The sequence below is a fragment of the Nipponia nippon genome, unplaced genomic scaffold (genome assembly GCF_047370975.1).
Source record: "Nipponia nippon isolate SJK-2023a ecotype South Korea unplaced genomic scaffold, ASM4737097v1 scaffold_13, whole genome shotgun sequence".
NCBI classification, from domain to species: domain Eukaryota; kingdom Metazoa; phylum Chordata; class Aves; order Pelecaniformes; family Threskiornithidae; genus Nipponia; species Nipponia nippon.
The window spans coordinates 15,282,904-15,300,188 of NW_028262324.1; the positions used below are offsets into that span (position 1 = coordinate 15,282,904).

Here is a 17,285-nt window from a genome sequence, read left to right on the forward strand (position 1 = left end):
TTACAGCTCTTTAAGGAGTTAACACATCTTTCTCTGGGTGAAAAAAAAAAAGAAAAGGGGGGGGGGGGAAGAAGATGTATTTACAGTCTAGCTCCTCACGAAAACACCTTGGAAAAACAGACATGGCAAGTGCTCAGCATGAGATAGTGTCTTCATCAGGGTAAGTCCCGAGCAATGGGCACCATGTGGGGCAAATGCAGCTTTTGCCTTTCTGCAGTCGGGGTTTCCTCCACCTGCTAAAATTGTCCTCAGCACTGGGGGCCAGAGGCATTCGGAGCGGGTGAAAGGCTTTGCGTGGCTCCTACGAGCAGTGGGCATGAGGAGGGTGATTTCAACTGAATACTCACCCAAACCAACCGACCTCAGTCTGACCTGTAGCTCGGTAAAGGATAACTCAGCACCTCCCTGGGTAAGTTCTTCTCATGGTGTAAAACCGTCCAAACTTCGCTGAGCGTGCAAATTCAACTTCGCTGAGCGTGCAAATTCTGCACCTTATTTCTGCTTTTAGAAATTGTGATTTGTGTTGGGGGAAAGGTGTTGGCTGAACAGCGTGGGCAGGGGGAGCGGAAGGGAGATGCAGCACCGGCAGAGCAAAGCACCCTTCAAAAGAGCTTTGCTCAGATGTGCCAGCGCCGTGAGCCGAGGAGCTCCCCGGGGGAGAGCTCAGCCCCTGGCTCATCCATTCCTCAGCCTTTGCAGCACTTGACTCCAGCCAGCAGCAGCAGGGAGAACACTTAGTCATTAATAAATCCCATAATACTGAATAAAGCACTTTGGTTTATGGTTTTGCTATAAGAACTCACCCCTGGATACTTCTAATTAACTGAACTATGAAAGAACTAAAGATTTTAATTTTTTCCCACCAATTTTCATTCTCTTTTTTTCAAAAAAGAAGAAAATCACTACTGTTAATAAAAAAACCTCTCCTTATATTTACCTGCCTGGGTAAGAACATTGATCTCTGTGCAGAGAGAAGGCACTTTCCTTATTGCACATCTACCTGGCTAATCCATCTTTCCTGGCTACAGAATATGGCTTTGGCTTTATTTTCAGAGCAAGTCTGTAATTCATTGCTTTCCATGATCATGCCTAACCCCATAACTCCTGGGAAGTATGTGGGGAGTAAGCGGGAAGAGCTCATTTTTGTCCTGCATCAGACTTCTCTAACAGCAGGCAGCTGCCGGCATCACTGCCCTGCCTGCACATGAGAGCTGCCTGTTCTGAGACCCAGAGCAGCTGCGGAGGCTGGCAGGGTGCGGGCAGCTCGCACTCATCTCCAACCACCAATTTCCTAGCATTTTCACATCTTCTGGTTCCAGGTTGCCTGCAGACAAAGTTACCTGCATAACAGAAGCTCCCACTGCCCTCAGTAAAATGGGATCGGATGCTTCGGTGTTACTGCATGCGCTCAGCAGTGGTTTCAGCTGGAAAAATAAGCCCACATGCAAAAATCCCTGCAACGCCGGGGTTGAAACAAGCCCCTGATCCACGCAGCTAAGTCTTTCAGACTCCACATCATTCAGAGTACAGGGGTTTTTATTTTCCTTTATTAAAGCACACGAGTAGCCACCTAGGAAATTGTCATTTACACTGCGGCAATTGTAAAATCATACCAACACGACCATTTCAGAAGAGAATTAAAGAGCTTGCGCTTCAGCCAGCCAGCCGATCGCGAGCCTTTAAATCCATAGGCACAGTACAATAAAGCTTTTGCTTTCAGGTTTTTGTTGCTCTTCTTATAGCAAACTCCACTGAGCATTGAACAGAATGCCTAAACACATTCACTGCAAGGGCCACAGAATTACCCAAAAGCTTAGTAAACACACATTTATTGAGTACTTGATTATGTAAGATCATTGCAGCATAGTCATTATAACAAAATCCATATTAAAAAAAATGCCAAACACTGGTATACTTTCCAGAGGACATAAATCTATTTAAAAACCCAACCAAGAACTACAAAGGGAGGGTGGCTGTTCCTCAGCCAGCCACTAACGAACACTCTCCTGCTCCCGAATGGCACTGCAAGAAAAGCCCGGCAGTCACTTCCCAGCGTCGCACAGCACCATCCCCAGCACCATCAGACCGTACGCCAGCTGATGGGCTGAGAAGACTCAAGGTTGCTCAATGACCAACGCTGCTGTTGTATCCACAAACACAACAGCCCACCAAACTCATTTTTCAAGGGCATGGGTACAGCTTGCCAGCAGCACGGTTCTCGGGGAGTTTTTCTTCACATGCTTGGGGGTTGTATGAGATTTCCTAGTGAGTGCTTGGGGATGAACATCCATTGCAAAGTGCTTAAAGTGCCCAGATTTCCTCCTCCCCCTACATTATTCAGGGGAAGCGCTAATTGCAAAGTTTGCTCTGGTATCCCTCCAGATTCCCAATCAAATGCTAATCAGCATGAAAATCTTCCCAGCTTGAGCAGTTTACAAGGGATCTGGGTCCTATACGTGGGACACTGGAATTGCATCTATATTTTAAGCCCAACCATAAGGGAAACACTTTACATAGAAATATAACATTGGATTTTTTTATATAGCATATATAAAGAACATGACAGCATTAAAATATTGGCAAATCAACACATTAAAAATACAGTATCTCATAGACCAGAGCACAAGAAATATATTCACATGAAATCTGTACAGTCCGGACGACGCTGCCGGTTCTCACGTTGAAGCTGACCTCCCATCTCCAACTGGAGGTCATTGCTTTGCTTCCCCATCAGCACCACTGGCCACCACTGCCCAGATTTCCCTGGGGTTTTGTGCTACAGGGAGAATACAAGGCTGCTGTCCCTGCTAGCACAGAGGGCACTCAGCGGTTAAACTCTTTGATAATGCTTTCATCATCAAATGAAGTGACAGGGCATTTCAATTTACACAAAGCTCTGGCCTACTGGGAGAGGAAAATCAATCTATGGTTGGCAGGAGGGGTGGTACCTCGGCAGCATTTCCCAAGTGCTCTCAGCATCATGGATCTCATTTCATTAAAAAAAAAAAATAAACCACCTTTTGTATGGTTTGTGCACCACTTATCTCGCCTGGAGCAGGTGGACCCGTTTTGGGCTGCCCCTCCTGCCAGAAATGTCCATGTCTTCTGGAGGAGCTGCTGTTCTGACCTCCAAAATGGCTTTCCCCTATACATAAATACATGTATACATAGGCCACTTCATTCCTTCCTCCTCTCACTGAGGAGGATCCCCAAGGCATGCTTGGCAAGATGAAATCCTACATTATAGCTGTACCTATAGCACTATAGGGATGTGTATATACAGACACATTCTGTCCATTATTACAATGGAAATACAGGGTTAAAAAAAAGCAATAGCAGCATGTAAACAAGGATTTGTGTTCATTTCATCCGCCTTTTCTTCCTCTTCTGAGCTACATTCACCAGTTTTGACAGTCCCTTCTCACCACCTTGCTCCCCTCTGGAGGGTTTCGCTGCAGACTCCATCCGCGTTGTCCCCCCCAGGCTCGTGGCCCCGGCTGCCTGGCTCGGGGCAGTTTGAATTTCCCTTTCCACCAGCTCCCGCATCCTTCCCTTTGCAATGACTCATCCTGGAGATGATCTTGGGTTTTTGTCTGACAGCTGCTGCCCACTTTGGCTTCAGCAATGTCTAATTTCAGAGTGATACCGCAGGAATAAAACCTGCACCCAAGCGCCCAGTGAGCCACATGAGCTGTTAGCGTCTTAAACAACTCAGGGAGGAAAAAAGAAATTGAATAGTTTGCATTTTGTCTGTCTCCCAGCAGCAAAAGCGTAAGTCCAAGGAGCCATACCTGTTTTAAACCCTTAATTCCTGAATTCTCAATAATGTTGCAAACCACCAGGGTTTCGCAGGAATTAAAGAGCTAATTTTAAACGTGTTCCTTAGTGCAGGGTGCACTGGAATTAAAAAGGCATCAAGTGGGCTCACTTTTTCTGCATGCTCTTGCAGTATCCTGTTTTCCCAACCCCCAAAATTGTTTCCTCGGTTTCTTGCCTCTCAGTTTTGAGGTCCTGCTAAAGAGCCGTTATCTGAGTTAGCTCTGACGTGGGGGTGGTTGGGCTCTGCTGGGCGACAGCCACCATGGGAATTTCCATGCCTAGTCAGGCCGGATTGTTAGTCCCCTCCGAGTTCTTGCAGGCATAGGCCACATCCTTGGCGATGCTGCACATCCTGTTGGACATCTGGAGCTCGGTCCTGAAGGCGGTGGGGAAGCAGAACTTCTTGAAGCACGCCTTGAAGTTCTCGTCTAAGAAGGCGTAGAGCACGGGGTTCAGGCTGCTGTTGGCATACCCCAGCGCGGTGCAGAAGCAGGAGATGGCCAGCTCGAGCTCGCTTTCTGCCTTGGCACCCAAGCACTGGACCAGCACAAAAATCTGGATGGGAGTCCAGCAAATGATGAAGACCGCGACTACCACCAGGACCATTCGGGTGATGCGCCTCAGGTTTCGGTCCTTCTCCTTAGAGCCTGAGAGCACACGGACATTCTTGAGTCTTCTGATCATAAGACTGTAGCAAATGGTGATGATCAACACAGGGATCATAAAGGAGAAGAGAAAGACACAGATGCCAAACACTGGATCCCAGTAATCCACGGGTGAAGGGAGTTTAATTAGACAATCAATTTCTGCAAGTCAAAAAAATAAAAAGGAAGGCAAAAATCAGCAAACTCATATCAAGAAAAGCATTTGCACATTCAGTTTAGTTTAGGCATGTTTAATACTGGAAAAGCAGTAGCAGTGATGCAGAGAGGCAAGGGCAGAAAGGAAAGAGTTAAGATGGCTTTACAGCAGAGAGCTCACCACACTGATGAAACTGGTACCCCTCTCCAAGGGCTCCCCAAGCCCACAGGCTCTCCTGGCCACCCACACCTCCCACCCTTTGGATGCATTTTTACTGACCGTTGTTTTCGTTCTCTGCAGATCCCATCACCATTGCTGGGATGCCAAAGACAGAAGCCAGCGCCCAGATGCAGACATTCACCACCTTGGCCTTGTGGGGAGTGCGGATGTCTAGCGCTTTGATAGGGTGGCAGATGGCAATGTAGCGGTCCACGCTCATCATTGTCAGGGTGAAGGTGCTTGTGAACATATTGTAGTAGTCTATAGAGATGGCAATCTTGCAGAGGACATTGCCGAAGGGCCAGAAGCCCAGGAATGTGTCTGTACCCTGGAAGGGTAAGGTCATCAGACACAAGGTATCAGCCAGAGCGAGGTTAAAGATGTAAATGTTGGTTGCTGTCTTCATCTTGGTGAATCTGAAATGTAGGAATGAGCAATGGTTAGAGCTTCACCTGGCCATGATGGGCAAGACATTGAAGTCTACTGAAGAGGGCATTCTGCCACTTTAGGAAGGAGATGCTGTATTTTTCTTATGTAACGAGACTGAACACTTTCTACCTCCCACACATTTATCAACACACAGCTCAACCCAGCTCCTACAACAATACAAATGGTGCCTTCACCTTCAGTTTCATGAGTAGGAGAAGCTTATTCCCTTAGACTGCAAGTGAGGACCATGAAAGCTTGAGGCTGTCAACTCAGATCGTGCTTTTTGAAAAATGACTTCAGTAAGGCTAATCTAGGATTTCATCACATATGGCTTCATTATTATAAATATTGGTGAGAGCTTTACCCAGTAAGCTGATTTGAAAGGCATCATATGGTCCAGGGGTAAGTTGATTAGCCATTTTGTATGGGCTCATAACCAAAGACTGTGGCTAATGTGAGCTATCAGATCAGAATGGGCAAGATGACCAGCCCTGGCCAGTGGCAGCTAAAAACTGGTGAGGAATGAGGTTTGTATCAGAAATCAAAATATCACAATGGATCTTTCTAAAGAAATGGGTAGTTTGCAGATAAAGTCATGAGCCAACTCTACTTCAAAGGGTTTTTGTCATTTCTGTATTACTTTTACCGCGTGAACTGACTGCCCCAAAAGAAGATTCACCTTGCTCTAACGCTAATCACCTTTTTACACATGGGAAATGATGCAAAGAAAGATATGATCACCTACCAAGGATACATGCAGAGTCTGCAGAAATGGAAGCTCAACGGTCACTCTGACAGCATCTAACATTTCAGCTCCAGGATGTTCCTCTCACGGGCAAAATAAGAGCTCAAATAGGTATAATTTTAAAACTACACCTCATCTGTCATTTACTCTACTAATGGCCTTTGGAGAAATGTTGCCAGAAATGGCAACAATGTGTGTTATTAACAGAGGGCAAGTTCATTTGAGGGTAACACTTAAACCTATAAACTACTGCACTATTTGCAGTTTGATGTGTGTTGGAATATTATGGGGTCTGATTTGACCTAAAAAGCTTTTTGTCAAATTGATTCAGAACAGCAAACCCACAACTGCACTCCTCAGCACTGCACCCCCGTGACGATGTGAGCTTCAGCTCTTCGAATCACAGAATCATTAAGGTTGGAAAAGACCCTTAAGATCATCGAGTCCAACCGTTAACTTATCGCTGCCAAGCCCACCACTAAACCATGTCCCCAAGCACCACATCTCCCCGGCTTTTAAATACCTCCAGGGATGGAGACTCAACCGCTTCCCTGGGCAGCCTGGGCCAGGGCCTGACAGCCTTTTCGGTGAAGTTTGAAAGGTTGGAGGAACCTTATCACTGCCATCCTCTGAATTCTGTTGATGCACATGGTGACTTAGCCAGGGGATCCACAACCCAGAATATAAAGTCTATTTTTTTTACCCTCTTAGAGCTCCAAGGTGTGCTTGTATTAGAAGTCAGGTGTTTGAAAGTGGCTTCAGAAAGCAAGAACAAACGATCCTACATTTGACCTTGAAAGCCAAAGGAAGCTTTTGGAGCAGGTGAACATTGATGGAAGCACTTGAGGTCCCCACGTAAGCCTGAGCCAGCCTCCTCCTGGCCCAGAAATCACAGCAGCTGAGCAAGACAGGGGGTTCTTAGAAAGCCAGCCCAGATCAGATAAACTTATATAAGCAAAACCAGTAGAGGAAAAATACCAGTGTCTTTCCTATTGTGAAGGGCTGAACAAGCAAAACACTTTGCAAATCCAACACAGCCAGGCACCTCCCAGGGCTTTAAAACTTTGGGACTTCCTAAGCAGAATCACACAGAAACAGACTCCAGCGCTGTGAACCCCAGAGCAGCAGCATCTCAGGGTGGGAGAGTTTTGCTTTTTTGTTTGAATTCTTGCAGTTGGCATAAATGAGGCAATGCACGCAGGGAGCATGAGACGGGTCTGTGAATGGATTCAGCCACTTTCCCCTCTAGGTCAGCAGGGGGGGTAATTAAAATTAAGAAATTAAATCACTGTTCTTCATCAGCCCACACAAAAATGAAGTATTGTCAGCTTAGGCTTCAGGAAATTATTCAGTCACCTAAGACCGTGTTAGCAAAGGTCTCCTGGGAGCTGGAGTCTTCCTCCACATACCAAGACCTGGCTGGGCTTGCCCAAGCTTCCCAAAGGTCAAGCTTGTTCCAGTCCATCCTTCCAGGAGGGCTGGACTTGGAGGCAACTCATCGACATGCCTCTAACCCTGACTGATTTTATTGATGTTATAACTCGAGGGAACAGCAACTGCATTTTTGAACCATGATGGGCAGCTTCACCACTGTGAAACAGAAAAAAATTTAAAAAGTTGTGTTGGTGTTTTTTTTGTTGTTGTTTTTTGGTTGGTTGGTTGGTTGGGGTTTTCTTACCAGTGGGAGAAAAGCAGCAATCCACCCACCTCTGCCACCCATCCAGCATCCATGGGGGACAACGTTGCCTCTATGCACACTCCTGTGTCCCCAGCACAGTGAGAAGTTTGGGGCATCTCAGCTGACCCTGAGCCTGGGGTGTGCAGATTGCAAACCTTCAGCTCCCTCTTGCTCCCCTCTACCCCAGGGGACCTCGCTGGTCCCTCTCCTCCAGGAGACTTCTCAGCAAGAATCGAGAGTCCAGGTGCAATTGCTCAGCCTGGCCCTGCAAAATCTGCTCTCCCCTGATGCACGGATCCCTCCCTGCTGCCCCTTCCCTCACTCCCTGCGAGGTGACGACAGAGCTGCCTTGGTCACTCCCTCCGATGCAGGGACATGCTGGGGTGCCTGGCCCACCGCTTACCTCCACCAACCCACCTTCAAGGGGATTTTAAGGCTGATTATGTGCTCTTGAAAGGTGGGGAAATTAATTTACACCTAATTAATTACTTCCAGCTCCACTTTCTCTGCACACTGAGAGCAGCCATTATCCCAACCAAACAATGTTCCCAAACATTTCCAGAATGTTCAGTACAAACAAAAATCAATTAATCACTTATTTGTGGATTAACCTCTTTTTCTTTTCCTCCAGGAACTGAGAGTGTTCTCTTTCTTAATCTGCACAAAAGAGACCATTTAAACTCTCGGGCTTTAGGAGGCACCTAAGGTCCCCCCCACAGCACAGCTCCGATGCTGATAAGCCTGTGGCCTCCATGGAGAACATTGGCTCCCCGCTGAGCCACTTTCTTGCACTCGGTCACGGAGGCAATTTCCTAATGGAGCATCTCCCACAGGGTGGTTCTCAGCTCTCCATCCAGCTCCACCTTTGTCACAAAAGTAATTGATTTGCTCTGCTCCCCCAGTTGCTGAAGCCTAAGAGGAAAAATGTCTGGATTATCAGCTCAGCACTCAGCTTCTCCCTCCTTTTTGCTAAGTGGACCTCAAGAAGCATTACCTGGAACAAAGCTGAGCTTCAGCGAGGGGAACCCACAGTTTGGGAGAGGAGGAGATGGGTAGGAAACAGCTCTCCCACATACCTGGCTTTGAGGTCCTGTCTTTCACAAGGACGGATTCTGTCCCTGGTTGAGCCTCAGGGTGAGCTGCAAACCTGTTGATTTAGCATCACTCCCTCCTTTCCACCCTCCTTTCCACCCAGCCACCATGAGGCTGCAGGGCAGCAAGTTGCTCCAGATGCCCCAGGGCTGAGGACCAGCCGGCTGCAGCAAACCTACAGCCCAAAATGGAGCTGCAGACACCAGGGGCAGAGGGAGCAGAGCAAAGCCTTCAGCCCCGGGGAACCGTGAGCGTTATCTACAGGAGTTCTCTGCCTCTTGGAGCCTCTTGATTTTTATATTCATAGCTCCAGCTAATTGGGATGCAGACAGTGCTGTTCACCTTGAGCAGCTCCCTCCATTCCCACCCCACGCCCTGGCATCAGTGACAGCCTTTGCTGCCCTCCCCAGACACATACAGGGAAGCAAAATAGAGCCAAAAAGGCTCAGGAAGGATTTTTGCTGAGCTGCTCCCACCCTCTGACGGTGGAAATCGGCACCAGTTCACTGACATCGCTGCTCCCAACCTGCTGTTAGCTCACAGGTTGTATGAAGCTGATATTTGATCTGGCACGTACCATCGTGATTTGTGTCCTCCCAGCCATACACCCACACCATGCTCTCCACGTCCCTGCTGCTCCAATCACCTTTTCAGAGCCCCCTCATCCTGAAATTACCCAATTCAAGCCAGTTTATTCTTAATGGCTCAACAGGCCACAAAAAAAAAAGCAACCAGACAATTTAAGAAAGAAATTTAAATCACTTTGGACCATGAAGCCAGATGCTACAGCAAAAGCAGCCAGCAACGCCAGCACGTAAAAGCCTATTAATTCCCTGGCAGGACGGTGACTGACTAGCAGGGGCTAAGGAATCTGCCGCCAGCCAGGGCAAGCAGCAATGCTCTGGGACAGATGATTCTCTTGCCCTTTGAGTCTCACTGACGTGTCTGGGTAACACTGGTGCCCTCCCTCCTCAAGGTGCTCTCTGGGGACCAGCGCAGATGAGGACATTGCATGGCCGCGACAGCTGCCATGCCGAGGGCAGAGGCTGGGTGGCTGCTGCTGCAAAAGCCTCTGCAACTTGCCCAGGGGCTCGCAGGGATGCTTATGCAACCCCGAGCGGGCACATGGCCACCAAGAACAGTGCTTTGGTCTAAGGAGGGTGCTCATCAGCATCCGTCCTGCAGCAAGATGCTCTCAGCCCTGTTCATGTGCAGGATCTGCCTCTGCTGAACTGCTCGTGTCCTAAATGCTGCTGGGAATTGCCCAGTCCCTGAAAAGCACTGGGAAGCAAGTCCCACATTAACCATCACAGTTACTGCTGCACATGGGTAATTCCACTCATCCCACTGAAACCAGAAACCAAGAGCCGTCCAGCACACGTTGCCGTTGCAGGAACTGTGTTAGCAGGGGCCACACATGGCTGCTATGAGCCACGTGGCTGAGCCCAGCTCACCTGGGCTCATGGGGGCCTGGAAATTGGGGACCTGCAGACCTGCCCTTTGCAGCAGGTCCCCCTCCTGCTCACCTTGCCATCCTCCCCCAGCTCCAATCACTCTGCACAGCACAGAGCCCTTGGCATGGGTTTCCCTTCCCTACAAATTGCAACAATTGTCTTTTTTTTTTTTTGGCCGGAAAAAACTAAAAGACAGTTAGACAGGGATCTGGAGAGAGCTGAGGTCTCAGATGGCCCCACCAGTACCCACTGGGTCCACACCGCATTAAACACTCACTCGATTTCAGCTCCGACACACACAGCTTGTTGAGGCTCTTCCCTTAGAAAGCTTTCTATTAAGAACTCAGCATCTCTGCAATGTCATAATTAACTTCATTTTCCCTGTCTCATCACAGCCAGCTGCCCTCACCCTATTCTCAGGGATCAATGCAGTTTTCCAGCAGAATAACAGCTGGCACAGCCATCCGCAGGCAGCCACCCAGTGCAGGCACCTCCCCATCACAGCCCTCCTCCTAAAGCTTCACCTGGAAGCAGAATATAAAAGCAGAGGGGCCTAACAGCCCTAATCTGCCTAAACAGCTGCTTAAAATGCTCTGAAATAGTGTTCTTCTATAGGGAGAGCTGAGCACCCCCAGTATTTTGCCAGGCTCCCAACAGAGAGCTGCCATGGCAAAGAGAAGTGCCCTAGGAACCAGGCATCATTCCCACGGGGGCTGGATCCGGGCAAGCAGAGCCGACACTGAGGAAGGGAGTCCTCCAGATCATTGCTGCTGAGCATCACAGCATCGTGATGGAGCAGGGGACAACAGAGGACTTCCCGGGCCAGAAGCTGCATGTTGTCCCTGGTCCCTTCCCTGGCACGGTGGAGCCTTGGGGGTCTGTCACACCCCATGCAGCAACAGCTTGGTTGCTCTCATGTATGGGTCAGCATCACCTCCACCCCCATGGGTCATCCAACCCCATGGCCATTGCAAGACCCATACATTCCCCTTTTTTCTTCCTAAAAACAAAGCGCTCAGGCATCCAGCCTTGCAGCATTCAGCAATAGATAAGAGGGACCTCAGCAGCCTGCTCTCCCCCGCTCTCCCCACAAACCCTCCCTGCCTCGTGCTGTTCGACTCCTTGTTTCACATTCATTAAAAAGCAGTACAGGCAATATATGCAGAAGAGAGCAAACAGCAGAAGGAGAAGGAGGGAGGGGAGGCATTATCTGCACTGGCAAGGAACTCCACAATGAGCAAGCAGAACAAAGCCGCAGACAAGGCAGGTTTCCACAACAGGCCCTTTACTGTCCAGGAAAGCGCGCTCCCGACAAGAGCCCTTCTCGGTCTTATCCAATTCGTGCTGCTCAGCACTAGAAGGGGATTGACAGTCACATGATGACTGTCTCTAAATTAATCATTCCAAATGTTAAATCACTCCAAATATAATAGAGATGTAGGCTGGGTTCTACAACAGAGGGGAAAACCCAGAGGAGGCTTTGAATTTGTATTTTTGTGCGAAATACCGGGAGATTTTAAACTTTTCCCTCGGCGCTACAAAAAAACTCATTCAAGAGGAATAAAAAACAAGCCTTCCTGAAGCCTCCAATTTCCTCGAGTGCCAATATTAGAGTCTCTGTATTTCCCAACTCCCTCCTAAACAGGAAACAATTACTGTCTACGTCACTGCACCGTTCTTTTTCTGGAAGATAATACACAGTTCCTCATCGGTTGTGTAGCATGCTGAAGTCTGGTTATCCCTGGTGAAATATAAGCATAGAAAAAAAAACAGCTTTTGTAGGCTGCAGCATACCTGTAGATGACAGGGGTGCAGCACAGAGGGTTTGCCAGTCTTTTTTCCATTAATGGAAGAGATATATCATTAAGAGTCCCAAACCCCCATGTTGACTTACCAGCAACCAACATTCAGCCTACTGAAAAAAGATGCTATTTCAGGCCTGAAGCCCAGAAGCACCAATGCTCCCATCTGGGGAAAAAAAATCCTGTGCTTGAGAAGTCATCAGCATCCTCCTTGCACGGCCACTAATTTAGCAGCTCCGCCTGAATCTGCATTGATGGCCAGGGTCAAGAGTTTGAGATACTGAGTCCACTTTATCACCAAACCTGCTCCTGACCTTAACAGACAGGGCAAGGAGAGAAAAATCCTGGGCAGGAATAACCAGATGTTGCCGTTTCTTACTGAACCAAGAAGGGTCATGTCCCTGGGTATAACTCGGCGTTAGTCTCAGCTGGTACTGAGCTCCTGGGGACACTGATGGAGACAAACAGCAGCTTCTACATGTGTCCTAGCTCAGTTACAACTTCCCCAGCACACATTATTCAAGGGGCCCCTCCAGGCTCACATAGAAGTTTTTTGGGAAAAACAGAGGTGAATCTCCAAAAAGGAGTACCCAAATAATTACAACTTCTATTAGCTCTTTTGTATATACAGGGATTTACTGGATAAAGGGGGAACAGAAGTGGAAAAGGCCTCGGGGAGATGGGGGTGACACATCTCTTCAGTTTTCCATTGTTTAGAACCAATAAAACCAGAGGACACAAAAAAAAGCCAATTTCCAGGGGAAATGCCAGTGCTAAATCCCACTTTCTTTTTTTGGGTCCCATTTATCCAGCTGGAAGGTATCAAAGCCAAAAAGGAGCAGAACAGAAGCCACCATTTTGAAAGCGTGGCCCCGCATAGCCACAGCACACGTCCACCCTGACCAGGGTGCCAGTTTGGGACGTTCATATTCTTGGTGGTACACCGCTCACAGCCGCGGGCAGGGGCCGGCAGGGTCCTGCTGTCCACATCCCACAAGACCTTTGCAGACAGGGAGAAGATTTCTGCCAAGGCTTCTCCTTCTTACACACATCTAAGGCTCCCTGCCATTCCCACGGAGTTGCATCGCCGTGGGACAAGGACTTCTCACTCCCAGAGCCTCACTACTCACCACGCTTACACGCACCCACCGACACCGTGCCTACTCAAATGATTGCTACTATGCTGAGCAGAAAGGCGAGCTCTCCAAATGCAAGCTCTCCCTGCACTGCAAACCTCCTCTCTCCATCTCCAGGCTCCCCAGGGCTAACGTGAGCCCTTCTCCCTGCCAGAAGCTCCTCGGCAGGAAGAGCACGGACAGGCAGCCTGATGAACAGTCACAACGCTTTGCCCTTGTAGCAGAGATTTAGCCACCGTTCACCGGCCTGTGATACCAAAAACTTCATTTTGCGGCATCTCCCCCAGCTGGGTTGTGTGTATTCAAGGGAAAGATGCTTTGGAAGCTGCAAGGCTCCTGGCAGGAGCGAGACTAAATCTCATCAGTGTCTGAATACCTGCTAAATATTTTTGTCCTCTGCTGGAGGAGAAAACAAATTGATCCTGTCTTTTCTGTGCTGGTAGCATCCACCTGCACCAGGATTCTGCTCCGAGACGTGCATAAAATGGAAGCTCGTTCCTAAAATACAGGGTACAGAGATCAGAAGGGGGTTGCTGGCGTTTGACACGGAATCACAGCCCTAACGGTTGCATAAACTTATTTTGCACTTACAGGGGGGAACAGGGTTTCTGAGTCCAAAAGAGGGTGGATTGAACCACAGCAGAACCAGACAGGGACACTTAAAATGCCCCAAAGGTGCAGATAAGCTGGACAGTGCTGATGGAGTGGTGTGGGCTCCGTGCCCTGTCCCTCTGCAAAGGTCCCCCTGCTCTCCCCACTTCAGCCTGAGGAGCCAGAGAAGCTGCCCTCATCTCTGCAGCATCCTCTCACATCTTATCGATGCCTATAGTTTCCAAAGAGCTGGAAGAGCTGCATTCATGATTTTTCCCCTGTAAAAGTAAGACTGAGCCTCCCAGCAGGCTCTTTCCCTTGCAACCAGATTCAGCTTTGGAAAGCGCCAGCTCCCAGATGGAGCAGCACCTGCAGCCACAGCTGGGGTGCCGGACACAGCACAGGAGGGACAGGTCCTGTGAGATCCAGCACAGCCTGGCAGCAGGATGCTCCCAGCGCTTCGCCCTCCCCAGGGACACCCAGCTCCCTGCCTGGCAGCCTGCAAAAAAAGCCCCATTTTTTGAGCAGATCTGATCGCTCTGTTCCATTCTCTGGGTTAAACTTTAGGAGGCACCAGAGGGCAGCTGAAAGCTGGTGGGAACCTACATCACAGCCTAGGAAGGGAGAAAAACAAATAAACCCCAAACGATAAAACGAAATGCCACATCGGTACCTCTACCGCACATCGTGATTAGCAGGGAAGCACCCGCCTGCCTCACCCGCAGCAGGGAGCTGGGGAAAGGTCTGCCCCGCTCCCAGCCCTCCCCGCAGCCCTGCCTGCGTGTCCTACCTGACGATCACATACATGACGGAGCAGTTGCCCACCAGCCCCACAATGCACACAATGGAGTAGACGACCACGATGGTGATCTTGATGCTCAGCGGCAGGAAGCTGTCCCCCGTGCCGTTGTTGAACCAGTTACTGGGGAGAAAGCTGAGGTTCAGCATGGAGGAGTCGTTCAGCAGCTTTCTCAGGTCAGGGTCTTCCAAAATATGGGCAGGGAAGAGCGGGTCCATCCTGAAGCACCAGCCTGTGCCAAGGACCTGGGGTGCCAAAGAGACAGTTTTAAGATCCGCTGATCAATCAGGTAGCATGGGACCGTAGCAAAGCACGAGCGTGAGAAACGCTGGCGGAGAAGGATGATTTATTGCTGGGGAGAGCACGGCCCCCCTCAAAACCTCCCCAAGAGCATTTTAATGGGATGCAACCCCGAGAGCTTGGTGCATCCCGAGCACGCATGGAGCTCACGCGGATCTCCACACCGCCAGCGCAGGGGACATGCGGGCTGCACAACGCCATCCCTCCCAAGCGTTGGATGCTCCTACCTGCCTCTGCCAGCCCTGCCGGGTCGGTGAGCCCCCACAGGCGGCTTTGTACCCCCAAACCTCCCCCCCAGTGGCCCCCGAGAGCCGCCGCAGCCTCCCCGCGGGGCTGGGGCACGACCCCTCCCCAGCCCCTGCCCCGATCCAGCCCCGGGAAAACGGCAGGAAAAGCCTAAAGTTGAAAATAAGCCCCGGCTGGCTCCTTACCTGCCTGCGGGTTTCCCCTCTAACGCGGCTCCCAGCCCCGCGGCTCCGGGCGAGGCTGCGCACCCCGGGGCCGCATCCAGGCACCCCCGGGCGGGGGGGCACAGAGCCGGGCTGCGGGCACGGCCGGGGGCTCCGCTCCGGAGGCAGGCGGTGGAGGGGGCGGTTTAAGGGGCTGCTCCTCGCAGGTAGGGATGCTGCCAGCGCAGGGGGCTGCACCCCGGAGCCCACGTTTTTAACGAAAAGGGAGGGATGGGGAGAGGGAGGGAGGACGGACGGCGGCTGGGCAGAGCCAGCCCCGGCTGCCTGGCTTCTCCCACTGCGTAAGAGAAAAGCGAGGGGGGGGAAGGAGGGAAAAGGGGGAGGATAATAAATAACCTAAGGCACCAAATGGAAAGCGAGCCCACACCTGCGAGCCCCAGGGCAGTGTCCTCCCCCCGGGGCGGGGAGGGGGGGTCCAGCCCCGTTCACCTCCCCCAAGCCCTGCGGCAGCCCCCGGCTGCGGAGGGGACCCGCAGCCTCCCTGGGGTGGCCCCCCCCAGCGCCGCTGGGGAGAAGGGCAGGAGCGGGGTGCTGGGGAGATCCGGCTTCGGGAAGCGAATTCCTCCCTCCTCTGCAATTGTGCAACCTGAACGCCGGGCTAGCGCAGGAGAAGCGGAATGGGGGATTTGACCTAGAAACTGGCAAAAATACAAGGAGGACTGAGAACCGAGGGGGGAGAAAATTGTCGTTCTTGAGTGTTCTTATAGTGGCACTTGCTAAAGGTCATTTTTGTAACCCAAAACATCCTGCATTTCAGATCAGAGTTAGAGCAGAACATTTATTTTAAGAAGCTGCGGTGGTAAATTCATTACCTTAGGGTGGGCGATCCATGCAGACCCCCCAGGTCCCTGCCCTCCCCAGTCTGGCCATGGGGCACTGACCCTGATAGACCCAGTGCCCAAGAGCTGCAGAGCCCCCCAGCTATGCCACCCCCCCAAACAGGGTGCAAAGAGGTCTTTGGGGTCCATCCCCAGCTTGATCCCAGATTGGGGGGGGAAAAATCGACTGCTGAGAATGAGAGCCTCATGGCCCGGTGCCTCTGGCCATCTCTGGTGTTTCCCCAAAAAAGCCATTTTCCAACAGTTTGTGCTGGGGACACAAGCAGACACACAGGTGCGATCCAATTTGGGGCACATTGCTCTTTCCCAGGAGATGGAGAAAAGGAAAATAAGTTCTTAGGCAGCAAATGCTGCTTCTCTTCCAGAGCCCAGAGCCAGCCCAAGGCAGAGCTGCTTGGGCCCAGCAGACACATTCAGGGCTAGCCCCTTCTGCTCTAGTTCTGCTTTAATGGATATCTGGGGACATTTAGCACAGAAGCTGCACCTTCTTTACAAGAAATGTAACAGTATAGTATGGTAATGCACGGTAATTTTCCTGAATGCTTCCATAAGAGCAGATCTCAGCTCTAACAGGGAACAAGGGAAAAAGCATGACCCAGAGATACAGCCCTCTTGTGAAATACAACAGTCTCGGTGCTTGAAAAAGTTTTCTTTGGTCAGTCCATTAACGAGAGAGTGTGAAATAAATACTAGACAGACTAGACATTACTTTAATTGTTAATGGATTGATTTTCAAAGGCTGAAGGAAGGACAGCAGTAAATCAGTGCGAGCGCGCCTGGCTGGACAGCCCAGGAGTCCACGGGAAAAGAGCGTTTGCAAATTCAGCTCTGCTCCTCTCTGCTGGCTCCCACCTCAATAAATGCACTTAGAGCCCTTCCCATACTCATTTTATGTTAATTCAGTGCAGCAAATACAGCGTGTTCACCTATTTATCTTGTTGCGGTTCTTGTTTTGACTCGACACAGCCTAGTGTTTTGGAATGACTGCTGTAGAAGGAGATCAGGGTTGCCACCTTGAACTACTGACAGCCAAGACATGTTTTGTGTCTGGGACAAAAACTCTTCCAAAAATTCTCCTCCTCCATCTATCTATCTATCCAGCATCTTCACA

General features: G+C 50.2%; 1 protein-coding gene across 1 annotated transcript; it reads right to left on the reverse strand.

Moving 5' to 3' along the window:
* Positions 1 to 1,525: 1,525 nt before the first annotated feature.
* Positions 1,526 to 15,894, reverse strand: OPRL1 (opioid related nociceptin receptor 1). Its single transcript, XM_087750315.1, has 4 exons — positions 15,297 to 15,894; positions 14,557 to 14,810; positions 4,900 to 5,255; positions 1,526 to 4,625 (listed from the first exon to the last, which is right to left on the reverse strand). The coding sequence occupies exons 2-4, from the start codon at positions 14,781 to 14,783 to the stop codon at positions 4,102 to 4,104; spliced, it is 1,107 nt and encodes a 368-aa protein (XP_087606441.1). The 5' UTR covers positions 14,784 to 14,810; positions 15,297 to 15,894; the 3' UTR covers positions 1,526 to 4,101.
* Between the last annotated feature and the right edge of the window lie 1,391 nt (positions 15,895 to 17,285).

Coding starts and splice junctions, on each gene's coding strand:
- OPRL1 (XM_087750315.1), bottom strand. CDS start 14,783: ATGGACCCGCTCTTCCCTGCCCATATTTTGGAAGACCCTGACCTGAGA. Junction 5,256..14,556: donor GTCATGTATGTGATCGTCAG/GTAGGACACGCA, acceptor CCTACATTTCAG/ATTCACCAAGATGAAGACAG. Junction 4,626..4,899: donor TGCAGAGAACGAAAACAACG/GTCAGTAAAAAT, acceptor TTTGACTTGCAG/AAATTGATTGTCTAATTAAA.